General features: G+C 40.0%; 2 protein-coding genes across 13 annotated transcripts in view; one reads left to right on the top strand and one right to left on the bottom strand.

The window, feature by feature from the left end:
• The window catches only part of SLC17A1 (solute carrier family 17 member 1), a 239,049-nt gene that overhangs the window by 152,160 nt on the left and 67,141 nt on the right, over positions 1-19,748 (top strand). The window lies entirely within an intron of this gene.
• Positions 9,639-19,748, bottom strand: part of SCGN (secretagogin, EF-hand calcium binding protein) — a 52,161-nt gene continuing 42,051 nt past the window's right edge. For 5 of the 7 annotated variants that reach the window (XM_061398695.1, XM_061398693.1, XM_061398697.1 and 2 more), the window contains 4 exons: positions 17,662-17,707; positions 17,357-17,416; positions 16,191-16,259; positions 10,228-12,266 (listed from right to left, as the gene is read on the bottom strand). In XM_061398695.1, coding sequence (XP_061254679.1) covers positions 12,129-12,266; positions 16,191-16,259; positions 17,357-17,416; positions 17,662-17,707 — 313 coding nt within the window. In that variant the 3' untranslated portion in view covers positions 10,228-12,128. The other 2 variants (XM_061398692.1, XM_061398694.1) reach the window with 2 other exon arrangements.

Below are 19,748 nucleotides of genomic sequence, written 5' to 3' on the forward strand. Positions count from 1 at the left end.
CTCAAGTCCAGCTCACACAGCTGCTCATTTATTCCCTACTCTCCTCTTTGGATCCGTCCTTCTCTCAACAACTCCAGCCCTTTCCAACGTAAACCAGTTGAAAGTCTCGACTTCTGCAGCTCTGTCTCTATCCTGTTTCTGCCTAAAAGACTTGGGAATCTAGTGGGCAAAATAAAATTCTCGTCAGTGGGTGGGAGTGAAAGAGAAGCTATCTGCACACCAGGATGTAAGACCAGGGAGCAGGACTTTGTGTCTTTGATCCTGCTATATACTGATTGCCTAAAAGAATGCTAGTATGTTGTATTAATTAAATGCATAAATATTTGCTAAATAAAAGAGATGTCACATGCAAGGAAACCTCCAGGAGGTATGAAAGAACAAAGACTATCCAATTTTGTTGTCAGTCATGTGGATACCGTGGTGGCAAAGTGGCTGGTGTCAGGGAGAGGATCTTATAATCTGGCAAAGCACATTGTGCCAAAGACATTAGTCCTGTTGTCCAAGTAATAAAGTATTGGGTTAGCCAAAAAGTTTTTTCAGTTTTTTTTTTCTTTTTAGATGTTATAGAAAAATTCAAACAAATATTTTGGCCAACCCAATAAAATTAAGCATAAAGGATCATATTTTCATCACATGAGGTTTTCCTGGTAATAGGTGAACACAGGATGGCAGACAAGCCACTTGCTGTTGCCCCTCCTTTTACAGTGAGTGAAAAGTGAAAGTCGCACCGTCATATCTGACTCTCTGCCATCCCATGGACTGTAGCCAGCCTGGCTCCTTTGTCCATGGAATTCTCCAGGCAAGGATACTGGAATGGGTTGCCATTCTGTTCTCCAGGAGATATTCCCAACCCAGGAATCGAACCTGGGTCTCCTGCATTGCGAGCAGATTCTTTACCAGCTGAGCCACTAGGGAAGCCAGTGGGTATGGAAAGAAAAAGACATTCCCTCTACTGTAATCTGGAGTGCAAAATAAATGGAGTTTATCATTTCATGGTCTAACAAATTAATGATCACAGTGATTAAAGAATGCAAGATACAAGCTATAATTCTCTGAAAATGACTTCCCTATGAAAATGACCACCTCAGTTCTGTTGCAATATCATCTTCAATTTCTATGTAAGATAAGTTGAGAAAATGTTTAAAAATAATTAGATTCCAGGAAGGCCAATTAGACAAATGCTAATACTATTTAAAGAGGATAATAATGGATAGTTTTGTGACAAGACACAGTACCGGGTGGGGGAAAATCAGAGGAATGCCATGAAGTGTGCTTCGACACTGCCCAGCTTTCTTACATCACCACTGTCAATCTCCACAGAGAGCTGGGAGTATTTCCTAGCAACGTGACATAATGGACTAGAGTCACAACAGATCCTTCTCTTTTGTCTAAAAAATGTCTCTAAAAAAAAATAAAAAATGTCTCTAGATGACCGAGTGTTCCTTCTAAATGGTTGAATCATCGATCTCTGCTTTGGAAATATTTCCTAATACATTCCAGCCTACCTTTAGTCATTTCCTGTTTATGCCCTCCATGATCTGAAATATCTTTGTACAGTTTTTAAAGTTGTAAAAGACTTATTGGAGAAAAAAAAAAGTTAATTTTGTTCTCTACTGTCAGGAAAGTATGAAGAATAAACAATGGAAAAACTTTTTACCACAAAGGCATTTTCTGAAATGATTAGGTAATAAGCTTACTTGGAAATGCTCCCTTGTCTTTGGCATCTAGACTTGCTGATTAAAAAAAAAAAAAATCTGCTTACAATAATAACTTAGTAAATATTCTTCTCATTTTCTCAGCTAGCTTTTGAGGTTTTTCATTTTAATCTTTATATTTGACAGTTTTGATAGAAGGTGTCTGATGTGAGTTTATTTTTATTTACTAGATTTAGTGTTGATTGTGTATTCCTATCCTGAGGACTCAAGTCTGTTTTCATGTCTGAAAACTCACCCATTATCTCTTCAGGTTTTATTCATCCATCATTCCTTCTATTCTTTTTGTCTGGAATTGCTGTTAGACGTGTTGTGGACTCAATATAGCTACTATCTTTCTTCTTTTACATATTTGTTATCTCAGTAAGTCTCTATGTGACTTTCTGTGTGAATTATCTGCTCTATTTCTATTCACTAATTACTTCCAACTGTGATCAGTCAAAAATTATTTCTTGCATAGATATTGTCTCAGTGATTATACTTTAGGCAAAGCTGGTCATCAGGTACAAACTTCCAGTTATATAAAAAGTCCTGGAGATGAGTATACAATAGGGTGACTATAGTTAATAATATTGTATTGTGTATTTAATACCAGCTGTTGGTATCAAGCGGTGAGACCAACTCTTACCTTCAATCCCTTTTAATGCCTGATGTTAACCCTCTTGCCTTAGAATCAGGAGCTTGGCAAGACCTCAGGCTCTGTGTTATCTTACAGGAAGATTGCTGTGCTTGTGAGCATTATTTTTAGAAGTCTTTTTTTTTTTATTATTATTGCTTGCTGGGACACTGCTATGTATTTGGAATGGTGGCCTGGGAAGGGATGTGCTCAAAGCCTGAACATACAGCATCATTTTCATAGAAAGTCAGCATGACTGTTGTACAGACAAGGAAATTGATGTGTAGAGAGACTAGGGGATCTTTTCCTGGCAACAGACAGAATTAGAACTAAATGCCAGGCTACATGTAGTCTGGCTCTACATACAGGCTCTTCGCATTACACAGTGATACTTTAAGTTTCTGATCAGTCCTGGTGTCAACCAAAACAAACAATCAGTAGTCAATCTAAGAAAAAAATGGAAAATTTTATTCAAGCCAAACCCAGGAGACAGTCTCTCTGAGAGCTCTGAGAACTCTTCTGAAGAGATGAAGGGGGAGGCCAGTACATATGTGATTTTAGCAAAGGGTACATGCAGTCAAGAACTCATCTTAGAAGATTTTACTATTTTTGAGAAACAGATACCTTAGTTAATGAACAGTATTAGTGCTTTTCTAAGTATGGGAAGATGCAAGAAACTGGGGTCACAAGTCTGAAAATACCTACCTCAGGGCCAGTTCTGTCAGTCTTCCCAGAGCACAAAGTATCTCATCCTGATCTTTGCCCTGAAGTCCTTTCAAGGTGTATTATGTCAGTGACCGCATGGCTGATGACTTGATTCTTACAGAACTAGATAGTGGGTAACATTATTTTACAATCTCCTCCAGCCTTTCTGTCTTAATTTCAGACAAAATTTGGAAGGCATTTTGTGGTAACTTTGTCCCATGGGGCTAAGAATGCTCATTCCCAAATTAGGCGAGGATTTCCTTGATAGGTCACTCATGTGCTGTTACTGGACAGCACACGAGTCCAGTAACAGCACATGAGTTAAAGTAGCCAAAAGTCTCTGGACCACCTGTCTTTCTAGCCTGTTCTGGTCCAGGAAATGTTTCCTTTTTGTTGCTTCTTCCCATATCTAGAGTTATAATATTACAGCCATTGATCTTATAGAGCTGGATATTTGATCATTTCACATCACCAAATCATTCATTTTATCTGAGGCTCAGCCATGTGTTTAGTAATGTAAGAAACAGTCTTGCAAAATAAGCAGAATGCAGGTAACGTAGCCAGTATAGCATTAATAAGCTCATAAGTATTTATGCTAAGAACTTACCTTAGGTGTGGTGCAGTGTATAGCCCGGCTATCTGACCAGTCTGTTCTGCACTAATCGCAATTTATAAGGGAAATATTACATTGGCTGCACCTACAAGGCGAGTGGTGAGTCATCATGACCCCTTATATGATAGAGAAAGAATGTTGTCTTCTAAGGAGTTACATGACTGGCATCAGAAGGAGAAAACTTGATCTTTATGCTTGAGCATGTGTTTCTGCCCCTGGGGAGTCTGATTAACACATACTGTGGATTCATAATACACATGAGAAGGAAGGAGAAGGCCCAGAAGGGCAGAGAAAAATTTTATGTCTGAATTTTCCTTGTCTTGCCTTAAACTGTGAATTTCTATTTCGTTACTTGGCATTGTACTAAGATGTATGTGTGTGTGTGCTATGGTAGGGTATGGCCAGCTTTCGGAAGATATCTAAAACAAGGTTTTCTGAACTTGAAAGGAGCTTATCACTTCATTGGAAATTACAAAACCTGATGTCTAAAACAACTGCAGAAGAATCAGAGTCAAATTATGGAGTATTGGTTAAATAATGATAGAAATTGAGAGAAATTGGTGGACAATTTGGGAAAATTGACACGAGCAGATTTTTAAAGAAAGGATAGATTTTAGCTAGTGAAGGGAAAGAGATATGAGGTAGGAGGAAGAGACTAGAGACCAGACAGAGGTAAAGAAGAGGGAATAGCCAGCTGTAGGCACCTCAGCAGAGAAGGGAGTGGGCAATGGAGAGCAGAGCCCACCCTCAGGGAAAGGAGCCCACCCAGAGGTGCTGAGACTTCCTAGATACGTGGAGAGGGAACATTCACAGTTGCAATTATTAGTTCTTCTAACCCTGGAGGGAAAAAAGAGAGAGGATCCATGATGGAATAAAAACAGATTTTATCTGTCATGTTGATTGATTTGACAGTTAGAAACTTAATTATCCTAAAAGTCTGAGACTCATATATGTTTATCTGAATAAAGCAGAAATACGCTGACTATTGCTATTTCTAAATCTTACAAGCCTTCAGAACTTACACACAATCAAGAGGCAGTCAAGCAGTCAAAAAACAACTTTTTAAAAGCCTGTGTACTGGAACTAGGGCCTCTGAAGCTGTTTGTTTTTAAATAGCAACTCTTAAATGAGTTCAGTAAGAAAGTCTGTTATTTGTGCAACTATTAAGTTCATTCAAACTGCTGGATTTTATAGGATTTTTGGCTTAATTGATCAGATACTGTAATGTTAGGACAAAGTATAGCTAGTTACCCACACCAGTTTTACTGAAATTTTATAGAAATTGAAATCTATCACTCAACCTTTTATTTTAGGTGACATTATGTAGTAAGTTGGAGAAGGAAATGGCAACCCACTCCAGTACTCTTGCCTGGAAAATCCCATGGATGGAAGAGCCTAGTAGGCTACAGTCCATGGGGGTCACAAAAAGTCAGACACGACTGAGCGACTTTACCGTACCTTCACCCTTATATAGTAAATATAATTGAATTCTTTTTCACTTTAATATCATGTAGACAATATAAGCAAAATAGAATGTAATAGATAGCCAAAAGATTATAAAATCTATATATCTATATATAATGTATATAATTTTTATTTTTTTGAGGAACGACTATACTGTTTTCCAGAGTAGTAAACCAATTTACATTTCTACCAACACTGCACAAGAGTTCCCTTTTCTCCACATCCTTACAAACACTTACCTTTGTTTTTTTGATAAGGGGCATTCTAATAGGCATGAGGTGATATCTTATTGTAGTGTCGATTTGCATTTCCCTGATAATTAGTAATGTTTAATTACTTTTAAATTAAAATAATGTTTGCACCTTTTAACATACCTGTTGATCATTTGTATGTCTTCTTTGAAAAGAATATCTATGCATATCCTCTTTATTTTTTAACCACACTGTTTTTGCTACTGAGTTGTAGGAATTTCTTATATATTTTGGATATTAACCCCTTGTTAGATGATTTGCTTATTTTGATCAGATACTGCAATGTTAGGACAACATAAAGCTAGTTACCCACACCAGTTTTACTGAAATTTTATAGAAATTGAAATCTATCACTCAACCTTTTATTTTAGGTGACATTATGTAGTAAATTGGAGAAGGAAATGGCAACCCACTCCAGTACTCTTGCCTGGAAAATCCCATGGATGGAAGATTTATTTATTTTGCCGTGTAGAAGCTTTTTAGTTTGATTTAAATCAGTGGTTCCACTTACTGATTTTTGCTTCGCTTGCTTGTGCCTTTGGTGTCATATCCCACCCCCCACCACCAAAAAAAAAATTGTTGCCAAGACAAATGTCAAGGAGCTTCCGCTCTTATTTTTTTCGAGGAGTTTTATTGTTTCAGCTTTTACATTTAAATCTTTAATCCATATGAAGTTAATTTTTGTGAGTGGCATAAGATAGAGATCTGGTTTCATTCTTCTACATGTGCTTATCCAGTTTCCCCAACACCATTTATTGAAGAGACTATTCTTTCTCTTGAGTATTCTTGGCTCCCTTGTCAAATATTAGTTGACCATGTATGTGAGGGTTTCTTTCTGGCCACTCCGTTCTATTCCATTGGTCTGTATATCTGTTGTGTATGCCATACCTAACATTCTTATTACTGTAGCTTTGTAGTAACAGTTTGAAATCTGGAAGTGTGATATCTTCAGGTTTGGTCTTCTTTCTTAGGAGTGCTTTAGCTGTTTGAGATCTTTTATGGTTCTGTACAAATTTTAAGATTGTTTTCTCTATTTATATGGAAAATGCTGTTGGAATTTTGGTATGGATTGCATTGAATTTATAGATGGCTCTGGGTAGTATGGGCATTTTAACAGTGTTCTTCCAAATGATAAACATGGTATATCTTTCCATTTATTTGTGACTTTTTCAATTTCTTTCATCAGAGTGTTAGTTTTCAGCGTACGGATCTTTTATTTCCTTGGTTAAATTTATTCCTTAGTATTTTGTTATTTTTGATGCTACTGTAAATGGAATTGCTTTTTTTGTTTTTCATATATTTTGTTGTTCGTATATAGAAATACTATATGCTACAGCATTCTTCTGCATTTTAATTTTGTATACTGCACCCTTATTGAATTCATTTATTCTAACAGTTTTTTGGTGAAATCTTTAGGATTTTCTGTATATAAGATCATATCATTACCAAACAGAGACAATTTTAACTTCTTCCTTTCTGATTTGGAGTGAATAAACAAGCATATTTGGCATGGAGCTCAGTTCTCAGGGGTTCCATCATACCTTTCCCAAACTTAATCCCCAATGTTTTTATATTTGGAGATTGGGCTTTGGGGAGGTGATTAGGTCACAGGGCAGAGTCCTCATAAATGTGATTAGTTCCCTTATAAAAGAGACTACAGAGAGCTTCATTGCTCCTTTCATTGTTGGAGGAACTGTGAAAAAGAAATGTTGTTGTTTAAGCCACCCGCTCAATAGTATTTTTGTTACAGTAGCCAGAGTGGACTGAGATAACTATCTACTAATGAACAGGTATGTGTGCTAAGTCAGTTCAGTCGTGTCTGACTCTTTAAGACTCTGTGGACTGTAGCCTGCCAGACTCCTCTGTCCTTGGGATTCTCCAAACAAGAATACTGGAGCGGGTTGCCATGCCCTCTTCCAGGGGATCTTCCCAACCCAGGGATCGAACCAATTCTCTTACATCTCTTGCATTGGCAGGTGGGTTCTTTACCACTAGCGCCACCTGGGAAGCCCCATTAATGAACACACCAGCACAATGTCCTATAGAACATGTGACTCAAACTTACTGAAAATGTCTTTGAGTGAACTCACTCCTTAAGTGGCGCAAACACCCCTTTCTTGAACTTTAAGATCTCTACCAGTCCTTTCTTTGAATGCTGGGAAAGAAACCTACGGTTTTTGAATCTAAGGTTATGATTGGTCAGGAAGTCTGGGAGCTTCTGATAGAATCTCAATGCACTCAATGAATCTTAGCAAGTTACCCTTAAAAGAATAAGCTTCTCTTCCCCATTCACTTCCACCTCAGTCATCTCTAGAGAGTCACTGAGGACCCTAAGCTAAGAATTTATACAGCCACAGTTACAGCAGTGAACCTCAAAGGTGGTCTTCATGCAGATAAAAGAGAAAGTTATTAATTAAATGAATAATGGTCAGCTTCAGGTCCAATTTTTTTTTTCCCATTTTGTGGATTGAGATCATCTCAACCCTTGAAATGTTTGTTCTTTGAAGGATGTCAGGTACACAGTTACTCAACATTTGGACAATGAGAAGTCTGTCTGCTTGGCTTGCCCTGTGCTGTTTCTTGAATGCTGTTTACGCTCCCATGAAGAATTAATCCACACTGAGTGATCCAGACTTGGAGAAATGTCCTGCTGGGGGATGTAGTGGACCCCGCAGTGAGACCAAACCTCTGGGGAGGGGCCAAGGTTTCCTGAAAGGTACATGAAAACTGACCACACATGCATGTGTGTATATGTATACACACAACACATCTTTATCCATTCCTTGTCAATGGGCATTGAGGTTGTTTCCATGTCTTGGCTGTTGTGAATAGTGCTGCTGTGAACATTAGGGTGCATGTATCTTTTTGAATTATAGTTTTGTCTGAACATATTCCCAGGTGTGGGAGCTGGATCATATGGCAATTCTATTTTTAGTTTTCTAAGAAACCTCTATACTATTTTCCATAGTGGTTGTACCAACTTACGTTCCCACCAGCAGTGTAGGAGGGTTCCCTTTTCTCTGCACCCTCTCCCACATTTGTTTGTCGGTTTTAATTATGGCCATTCTGGATTGGTGTGAGGCAGTACCTCATTGTAGTTTTAATTTTCATGTCTCTAATAATTAGTGACATTGAGCATCTTTTCATGTGCCTACTGGCCATCTGTTTGTCTTCTTTGGAGAAATGTCTGTCAAGGTCCTCTGTCCATTTTTTGATTGGGTGTTGGGGTTTTCTGTTGTTGAGTTGTTTGAGCTGTTTGTGTATTTTGGAGATAAAGCCCTCTTCTGTCGCATCATTTAAAAATTGGCCATTACTCACTCCCTGAATCCCCACCTCTGAGATGTACAAGCACAGACACGTTGTTTAGCTTCTATTTGCCTCAGTTTTTTCATCTCTGAGGTGGGGGTCATGATTGTATCTACCTCACAGGGTTTGGTGAGGACTGAATTATTTAAGGTAGAGAACGCACCCAGAAGTTCTTGGCACATAGAAAGCACTTGATGAGTAATAATTACTGATACTAATTATCTGTATGTTGGAGATAAGAGACACCTAAGAGAAAGGGAACCAGGTTGGGACCAATGTGTACCAGTGAGGGGAATCTCTTGAGTGGTAGAATTTCTTAGGTTATGATCAGCATGCTATTCTGTAATTTTTCTGAATTACCTATAACACTTCATTAAAGCTGAAACTCCTGCAAAGTCTGTTATAAGTTAGGGGTGTTATGGAAAATAAAGTGTCAGGACAATCAAGGAATCACTCTCTGCCTCTGCCACAAGACAGAATGGCTCCCTCTCAGGGGGACTGAGTCAGAGTTCCAGGAGTGAAGGGCAGAGGGTTTGGTCCATGGGGGAGCCAACAGCCTCCAGAGAGATCCTCGATAGTTACAGGCACAGGAGAAGTCCTCAGGCATTCCAGATTTGCTAGAGGAAACTGTTGGAAAGAGGATGGTTGGAGTGGGTAACAGATGCTTGGGTTACCTGGAAAAGATTTTCTCCAAATTTCTTGTGTTCCCACCTGCCTGGCCATGTGAGTTCACAAAGCATTTAAGAGCGAAACCTAGCCCAGGACGAGTGTTCAGGTCTTCCCCACGCAGTGAGATGGGGGTGATTATGGGCAAATCCTACTGTTGACTGGAACTCATTTGGGCGCCTGAGAACAATGGAAGGACTGGTGGTGTGGCTCCCATCAGGATCTTCTCCCCTCCCCCACCCCAAGTTAGAGAACTGTTCCTCCAGCCAGCCATCAGGTAGAACCTTGCAATGGTCACAACACAATAAGTTATTTCTGCACCTTTGTTTCCAGCTGCAGATTTATTTCCACTTCAGAATCTATTTGTAGAAGTCACGAGACTGCCACAGGTGCCTCACACTGTTGAGTAGAAAGCCCACAGGAAGAGGACAAACGGAGGGACTCAGCTGCCCCCACCTCCTCAGACAGGCAGAGGACAAGCCAGGCAGACCCTGGAGGTCAGCTGAGTCCTTAGGGGGACAGGAAAGGCCAGGGTCAAGGGGAAAATAACACAAACCCTGCGTGGGGGGCTTCCAGTAAAGGCAGGGAAACACCATGCCATTCAAACAAAGACCCTCCTCCAGTCCCTCTCCTTGCCTAAGAACACCACATCATTTGTTAGAAAGTTTGCCTACTGTCCCCAATAGCAAAGAACAGATAGAATTTTACCAGCAGGAGCTCAGAAACATGCTAAGAGCAAAAGGTGAAGTGATCTGGGGATTAGGGGTTGATTTTCAGCCCAAGACACAAAGCCAGCTCAGACTTCTGAATTTTTCCATCCTTGTTCACATCGCAGTGGCGCAAAAGAATCTCCCGAAACTTATCAAGGTCCACCCCTCTGATGCTGGGCTGAGGACAACAAAAAATAACATGTCAGTAAACAAGTCAGTGGCGGTCCCACCCTTTCATGCCACCCTGCCCCCACTCTATGTCTACTAAACTTAGGGGACACCCAGCCTTCTGGGAGCGCCTCCCTGAAGACAGGCCTCCAGGAAGGATTCCATCTCTTCATCCCACCAAATACTGCCAAGGACTAGTTTTCTGCCACCAGGTTCAATTCTCATCCTGTTTCTTCAGGTCAGAGAATGTCTGTTCCCTCATCACTTCTCTGCAGTTTGTACGGAAAACCTGCCTTTTTCACAACCACAATAAAGATATTTTGCCTTAGAGCAGAGTATTGTCACCAAAATTCTGTCTCACTACAATGATGAGAGAAGGCGCATTTATTAACTCCCTGCGGAGATACTGAAATCTCCGTCTAGTTTTTAAAAGGGTAACAATGAATTAAAATCTAAAGAATTATGTTGTTGAGCCAGATAGACCCCATCGGATTTATTCCAAGGAATATTTCAGGGGTTAAGAAGGAATTGTGATGCAGGTCAGCTAGGAAAATGTTCTAAACTCAAAGGCCTGCAAAAGTGAACAACAGTGGATGGAACTCAATGATTCTTCCCAGATTATTTAACCCTCACAATAACTTTGGGAGGTAAATGATTACTCCTTGTTTACAGATTAGAACACAGAAGCTCAGAAAGAACTGAGACATCTTGCCATGCCAGAAGTTGCAGGAACATTTTTGATCCCAAGTCTTTTGTCTCCAGTTAAGTACTTATTTCACCAGTTCTCACTGTTCTCATGGGGAATGGCTGGCCTAATGAAAGCCATATGAATGGTGATGAATCTAAATTTAAAAGTCAGCGTCTGAAGAGAATGGAAAAACCAACTAATCAGATTTCCAAACCCTTTGATATTCAAACCCTTCAATTAGTGGACTAGTTATGAGTAAAGAGTTCGCAGGGTTTGATTTCAGGAACTCGCAGAAACATTTCCCATCACCTAACCTCACCCCTAGGTTAAGCTCTAGGAAACCTGCAATAGGAAACAAAACCTTTCATTCTACAACTAGACAGCCATGTTAAGACAAGCCAATCTGCACTGTCCCACAGGGTAAATGACTGACACCAAATCCACCCTGATAGAAGGTTTTAACAGAGAGAAGGGGAAATAACAGCAAGAACTGGGAGCCAGATGGCAGAGAGCAAGAAGAAAAAACACCAGAGTGGGGCAGGATTCTGGGAGAATCAGGAGGGGAAAATTGGGGGCCAGAAGCTAAACTTGATGGACTTTACTTCTCTGCCAATAATCTCTTGAGTGATTGGATGAAGAGGCTAAGGCATAACCCATTGTCTGTAGGTTCTCTTTGTTGGGTATAGCTCCCTGGGTGTCAGTGCCAAGCAGGTGTAGAAGTGGCCCCAGGGAATGTGGCCTAGAAGTTCTGAAAACAGCAAGCTACCCTGTGTCACTCCATATTAAAGGCTCATTTGCTGCACAGTTACAAGGCAAGGGTGTTTGGTCTTCAGTATCCTCAGACCACTTTGGCTACAACCCTTTCTGCAGCAAGTGACAGCCTGTCTCAGGATCCTTTTAGCACTCTTTTGAAAAGACTCAGGTGGTAGTCATTTACATATTAGCAAAAATTAATTTGCTAAGATATTTATGCAATAACCAGGCTATTCTAAGTGCTTTTTCCCTCCTTAACGTGTTGCCTGCAAAAGAATTATTCCTCTAAATGAGTTGGAATATTTTTGAATGTGTGGAAGTATGTGTTGGGGAGGCACTTGTGGGTATGAATGTGGGTGTATGCAAAGGAAATTTCTTTGGACCTTTTGAGTTGTGTTTTTAATGTTTGATAACTTACTAGGAGTCAGGAGAACTGAATGACACTGCTCAGAAATGCTTGAATCACAGAAGACAAATCATTTGAAACCACTGAGGGCCTCTATTTTAATAACAAGTTGCCAATATAAGTGCACGCAGTTTCCCCTTCTAAGGTCTCTATGTGTCCCCTCTTGCCAGCCATCTTCTTGTGAACAACAGAAAAGCAGATGGTGTATCTAGCAGGGAAGAGAATAAACTGTTGAGACCTAGGGGCAGGACCTCTCATCGTCTCCAGGTAGATACCTTGGTCATCTCTGGCGTCCCTTTTATATGGCTTCTAACATTATTGTTCACATGTCTACTTCTTGGTGGGTGCTTAGAATCTTCAGTGTCTTGCCTTCCCACTTTCTAGTTTAGGATGTAGATTGTTTTGTTGGTGTTGATTGTCTTGCTGTGCTAAGTGAGCTATGCTGCTGCTGCTAAGTCACTTCAGTCGTGTCCGACTCTGTGCGACCCCATAGACAGCAGCCCACCAGGCTCCCCCGTCCCTGGGATTCTCCAGGCAAGAACACTGGAGTGGGTTGCCATTTCCTTCTCCAGTGCATGAAGGTGAAAAGAGAAAGTGAAGTCGCTCGGTTGTGTCTGACTCTTAGCGACCCCATGGACTGCAACCTACCAGGCTCCTCAGCCCATGGGATTTTCCAGGCAAGAGTACTGGAGTGGGGTGCCATTGCCTATAGTCTTTAAAAAATCTTGTGCATAAATTATGGTGTCTGCTCCCTCAGGGACTTGCTGTCTCAACACATTGATGGAGAACAGGCTTGGGAACCGTTTTCCAGAAGTTAAAGAAAAGGGTGATCTGGTAAATAATCTTTTTAACACAAATTCAACCTATGTGTCATACATGACTGTACAAGAATTAAAAAGCTATAAAATAAGTGTGCTCAAGTCATGTCCAACTCTTTGTGACCCCATGAACTGTAGCCTGCCAGGCTCCTCTGTCCATGGGATTTTCCAGGCAAGAATACGGGAATGGGTTGCCATTTCAGGATTATTGTAAACATTAGGGATTCTGTCCAGAATTTATGTTTAGAAGTTGAGCCAGCCCCCTGCTGACTCCATGGCATGTTCTGAAAATTGCTTTTAAAATAAGTTATTGGCTTAAAACAGATATTGGCTTAATTGCCTTGTGGCCCTTTCTTATAAAATGAAAATAAAGAAAATCCACAGGAGATGGCTCTAGCTAATGAAGCTGAGAAATATCAGATCTCAATGGTCTCAGTGTCAGGGTCTCAATGACCCAATGGTCATATTTGACTACATCTTTCAAATTGTGTGGTGAATATTTTTTTAAGCAACATGGAAGACTAGAAAGGTCCAATAAAGATAGGCTCCTTCAATCATCTGGCTTCAGGGGAGAACATTAGTAACTAATTACTGTGTACATACTTTGTAGCTCAAGAGATCAGCTCCTATAAACTGCTTTTGTATTACAGACCACAATCTGACCCAGTCCTTAGAAACCAGCTATCTCAGGTTGTCTGGTACTAACATGGAGAAGTTCCAATAGCCCCACAGAAATAGAGTGGCAAGGACAGAAATGATGGGGAGACTCTGATTTCCCATAGGGGCAATATGAGTCCATTAAAAAGTGAGACAGACTTCTGCTTCCACCTCAGATTTTTAGATGGTCTCAAATTTTTTCCTTCAATTTTCTCTAGAGAATTATCTTCTCTGCTCTGTTGCTGGTTTAGGTTTTACTTCCATGGTCTCACATTAACCTTTGGAAGCCATTGCCAAACCCAGAGATGGCTGAAAGACAATTGAAAGAGTCTGTAAGGATCTGAAGCCTCTGGGCTCGACAGGCAATTAGGGGCAGTGGCTCCACTAGAGAGGAGGCCACACAGCTCTGGAAAACAGGTTCCCAATCCCATTTATTCTAGCAAAAGCAAATTAAAACTCCAGTTAGACAAGGCCTTCTGCTGTGCAGCTTTAATGTCCCATAAAAAACTGCTCACTTTCTATGACAGAAATCATTCTGGTGTTGCATAGATAATGAGTGAAATGGGATTTTTCCCTTAGCAATCAGTGTATAAAGGGCAACACCACACCAACACCCAGCAACTGTTCTGACTGTGCGAACACTGGTGAAATCTCCGACAGGAGCAACATGTGAAGGGCACAAAGAAGGGGCAAGGGGCCAGTTGAGTGGGATTAGTAAGAGTTAGGAGTTATCCTCATTAGACCTCAGAAATAAAAAAAAGTCTCATCCATACCTGCTTAACTACAATATGTAAACTTTCTGGAGATTTATGCTGAAATCAGTATCTGGGCATTTTTCCACTGCAAAACCCCACAATTCTAATCAGATGTTTAAGAAGGTCTGAGACTCCAAAAACAGTTAATAATTGTTGCTACTCTAATTTATTGCCATCTAGGCCAATCAAATGATCCTTGTGTCCTATACAAACCTCAAAAGCAATCCCTTAGGATATTATCCCTAAGGTCACAAAGAGTAGGACACAACTGGGTAACTGAACTGAAGGATATGAAACTACTAAATTCAGTGGCTACACAGTCCCATAGAAAAACACCCACGTAAGAATTGGAAATATCTGGATTTTTCCTGGATCGTGCAGCTAGTCAATACAGTTCATCAGGATCTCAGAGGAGATTACTTTTTCAAACATTGTTTACCCTACATGGAACAGCTCTGAGATGTAGATATGATCTACCCAACCACTGCAATGCCTGCCTAAATAAAATAGCCATCTTAGGCTAGGTGTTAGAGCAGCCTGCTGCAGGGTTGGGGGCACTGAGTGCAGCGATGCATGCACGGGACCTTTTGAAGGAGGTTGCCATTATCTTCATGACCTCCACCATAGTTTGGTCTCAGGTCAAACAACAGGAGGCAACACAACCCTGCCCATCAACAGAAAAGTGAATTAATGATTGAATAAGCATGGCCCTGCCCATCAGAACAAGACCCAGTTTCCCCCATAGTTAGTCTCTCCCATCAGGAAGCTTCCATAAGCCTCTCCTTATCCAACAGAGGGCAGACAGAATGAAAACCACAATCACAGAAAACTAATCAACTGATTACATGAACCACAGCTTTGTCTAACTCAATGAAACTATGAGCCATGCTGTGTAGGGCCACCCAAGACGGACGGGTCATGGTGGAGAGTTCTGACAAAACGTGGTCCACTGAAGAAGGGAATGGCAAACCACTTCAGTGTTCTTGCCTTGAGAACCCCATGAACAGTATGAAAGGGCAAAAAGATAGGACACTGAAAAATGAACTCCACAGGTAGGTAGGTGCCCAATATGCTGCTGGAGAAGAGTGGAGAAATAACTCCAGAAGGAATGAAGAGGTGGAGCCAAAGAGAAAGCAACGCCCAGTTGTGGATGTGACTGATGATGGAAGTAAAGTCTGATGCTATAAAGAGCAATATGGCATAGGAACCTGGAATGTTATGTCCATGAATCAAGGGAAATTGGAAATGGTCAAACAGGAGCAGCCCCCTGGTGTTTAAAAATAAAAGGGGGGGGGGGGAGAAAATCCCAAGAATGGAATTTATTATAGGAAATTAAATGTTTTAGTTACTCTAGTAACCAAGTCCATAGGAGGAAGACTTTCTGGAATCAAAAAATAAAACAGCAAGGTACTCCTTTGGTAAAATGGATGACTCTCAAATGATGGTAACAAGAAGCTCCTATGGGGGCTTCACTTAATTGGAACTACAAATGATCTCGAGAGGAGAGATTTGTTGGGTTTCACAAATGCTTAAGGGCTTCCCAGGTGGTGCTAGTGGTAAAGAATCTGCCTGCCAGTGCAGGAGACATAAGAGACACAGGTTCGATCCCTGGATCAGGAACATCCCCTAGAGGAGAACATGGCAACCCACTCCAGTATTCTTGCCAGGAGAATCCCATGGACAGCAGGCTACAGTCCATAGGGTTGTAAAGAGTCAGACATGACTGAAGAGACTTAGCACACATATGCAGATGATCAAAGTTTGTTAAATAGGCTGCATCCCTAGATTTTCTGCATCATTCCTCTTTGGCCCTACTGATTCCCCCCAAATAAACAATGGAATCAAAACAGCAGGCCCAATTCCTGATGAGAATGATCTGTCTACACAGTCTCATGAAGTCACCTGGACAAGCTCCATCATGTCTTTGACAAACCCATCCACTTCTGGGCCTTCTAGGGCTCCAGTTTTACTCTGAAAGATGAAAGATCCAATCAGCCAAATATAATTTTAAGTTAAAAAGCTTAAAGAATAAATTACACAAGTAGACCAAATCAGTATTCTTTTGTGACTGCAAACAAGTTTGGAAATGGCCTGTTCTAACATGTTCTCTGTGTAGGACATGCATGCTCCACATAAATCAAAAGAATTCACTCTAAGTAACTCCCCTCATGTAATCAGTGAAATGGTTTGGAATAGTTTTGATGGAAGCAGTAGTCTTTAGTTCCTTACTGTGACAAATAGCATTAAAGACTATACCAACTTTATTTACTTCCCAAATACCAGGACTCAGTTCAGTCTAGTGCTAATTACACGTTCATTGACCCTTTGAAGGACATATTACCATTTTAAGATTTTGCTTTATGATATAGCAATGATTTAATTATTATCAAAACACATTTTAAATTCAAGAGGCACTAGATTGAGTGAGCATATTAGAATTATTATATGGTTCATGTATAAAATATTTTTACCCATTTTATAAGAATGCCTATAAAAGTACAAACATATTAAAATATTTCAGTATTTTACTTTCTTCTCTAAAGTTTCAGTTATGACAGGTCATCCATTTTCTTCAAGGTTTTTTAATCCTGAACCTTTAACATATCATTTAAAAAAAAATCCATTTCCTTAGTGTGTTTTACCAGACACTAGTACAGTAATTGCTATATGCCAGGAACTCCTCTAAGAGCTTTACAAACATGAATTCACTTTCCCCCTATTTCTTTAGATTGTGGTTTTTTGGTATAACTATTTGCTTTTGTATCTGAGCATACTAATATAGAGACCAAGAAGGAGAAACTTTCTTTTAGTTTGGATATAAGGCACAGAAAAAAAGAAAAAACAACTACTTTATTCTCTTCTCCATCAATACTCTTATGTCTATTTTTACTTAGTTCTCAAAGTTTTACTATAGAGAAGCTAAGGGTACCTTGACGTAGCAACACACATGTGTGATTGCTGTTCATTACACAAGGTTAGGGTCTGTGAGTAGGATGACACCACATAGGGACTAAACAAGCTTCCTACCTAAAGATGGCCAGCATAGTATATCAAAAAGGCACACTTACAACATCATAGTGAGCAAAGATTTTCTCAAAGTCCCTTTTTCTTTCTTCAGAGGAACAGGCCTGTGTATGGAGAAAGTAGTATGTCAGTCAGTAATGTGAAACTTCTGTGGTACCATTCCTCCAGGGTCTTAGGCAACTTTTATAAACTTTGAGTCAACAATCCTTAATCTCTTTTAATTCCATCACTGAGCTTTGTCAGTCTCTAAACTGAAGGTAAGAGAATTACATGCCTATCTTCCCTCCCTCTGAAATCTGTGGAGAAACATAAATGATACAAACCCATCCGGAGAAGTGTCACTACTTACATCCATTTTAAATTGGAGAAGGAAGTTTTCCTGAAGAGCCAGAATCCTAAACAGGAAAAAACCCAAAAACAAAAAATGTAATCCATGTGATGATCTTTCAGCTCTCAATTAGAAATAAAATGTATAATTCAAGTGTGAGGAAAGGACAGGCAATTTCCAAGTTATATTCTGCAGAATAGGATATGTGCTTGGAAAACAGGAATTTATACAGTACAAAAATTAAAGAAGGGAAAGACTTTCACAGGATTTAGTCACCATAGACATTTGAAAACTCCAGCAAGATTGCAGGTACAAGGTCATATGCAAAATTCAGTTTTTCTATATATTAGTAATGGCGAATCCAAAAAAGAAAGCAAGAATACCATTCCACTTATAATAGTATCAAAAAGAATAAAATTCTTAGGAAAAAGTATAAGAGACCCTTAGACTTAGTGATTTTTTCCAACATTGATCTATAGTTTTCAAAAATGACCTAAATATTATTGCAGCCATGAAATTAAAAGACGCTTGCTCGTTGGAAGAAGAAAAGTTATGACCAACCTAGACAGCATATTAAAAAGCGAAGACATTACTTTTCCAGCAAAGGTCTATCTAGTCGAAGCTATGGTTTTTCCAGTAGTCATGTATGGATGTGAGTTAGACTATAAAGAAAGCTGGGCACCAAAGAATTGATGCTTTTGAACTGTGGTGTTGGAGAAGACTCTTGAGAATCCCTTGGACTGCAAGGAGATCCAACCAGTTCATCCTAAAGGAAATCAGTCCTGGGTGTTCATTGGAAGGACTGATGTTGAAGCTGAAACTCCAATACTTTGACCACCCAATGCTGGGAAAGATTGAAGGCAGGAGGAGGAAGGGACGACAGAGGATGAGATGGTTGGATGGCATCACAGACTCAATAGACATAAGTTTGAGTAAACTCTGGGAGTTGGTGAGGGACAGGGAGGCCTGGCGTGCTGCTGTCCATGGAGTTGCAGAGTCAGACATGACTGAGCAACTGAGCTGAAATATTGAAGGACATCCATGATCAGGAATTAGACTTAATATTGTTAGGATGGCAATATGCCTCAAATTTATCTGTATATCCAACATAATTACTATAAAAACCCCAAGTGCCTTTTTTGAAGAAATTGATAATCTGATTTTATAATTCATGTGTAAGTGCAAGGGATTTAGAATACCCATAACTATCTTGAACAAACCTTTGAAAATCATTCCTGATTTAAAGACTTACTCAAAGCAACAGTAAGCGAGATAAGGTGGAGTGTACAACATAAGATGTAGCACTATCATAGGGATAGATACGTGGATCAATGGAATAGAAAGACAGTCTAGAAATACACCCATACATTTATGGTCAATTGATTTTTGCCAAGGTCATTGAATGGAGAAAGAATAGTTTTTAAAGAAATGGTGTTGTGGCAAATGGATATCCACATAGGCTCCTACCTCATACCATATATAAAAATTAACCCAAAAGGTATCAAAGGCCTAAAAGTAAAAAACTTAAATAATAAAACTCTTAGGAAAAAACATAAGGATAAATCTTCAGAAGCTTAGATTTTTGCAGTGGTTCCTATATATGACACCTAGAACGGAAGCAACCAAAACAAAATTCTGTAAAATTAAGCAAAATTAGATAAATTCAGTTCAGTTCAGTCACTCAGTCGTGTCCGACTCTTTGCGAACCCATGAACTGCAGCACGCCAGGCCTCCCTGTCCATCACCAACTCCTGCAGTCCACCCAAACCCATGTCGATTGAGTCAGTGATGCCACCCGACCATCTCATCCTCTGTCGTCCCCTTCTCCTCCTGCCCTCAATCTTTCCCAGCATCAGGGTCTTTTCAAATGAGTTAGCTCTTCGCATCAGGCGGCCAAAGTATTGGAGTTTCAGCTTCAAAATCAGTCCTTCCAATGTATATTCAGGACTGATTTCCTTTAGGATAGACTGGTTGGATCTCCTTGCAGTCCAAGGGACTCTCAAGAGTCTTCTCCAACACCACAGTTCAAAAGCATCAGTTAGATAAATTCAGTTCAGTTCAGTCACTCAGTCATGTCTGACTCTTTGCGACCCCATGAATTGCAGCAC

This window comes from Bos javanicus, chromosome 23 (assembly GCF_032452875.1).
Source record: "Bos javanicus breed banteng chromosome 23, ARS-OSU_banteng_1.0, whole genome shotgun sequence".
Classification (NCBI taxonomy): Eukaryota; Metazoa; Chordata; class Mammalia; order Artiodactyla; family Bovidae; genus Bos; species Bos javanicus.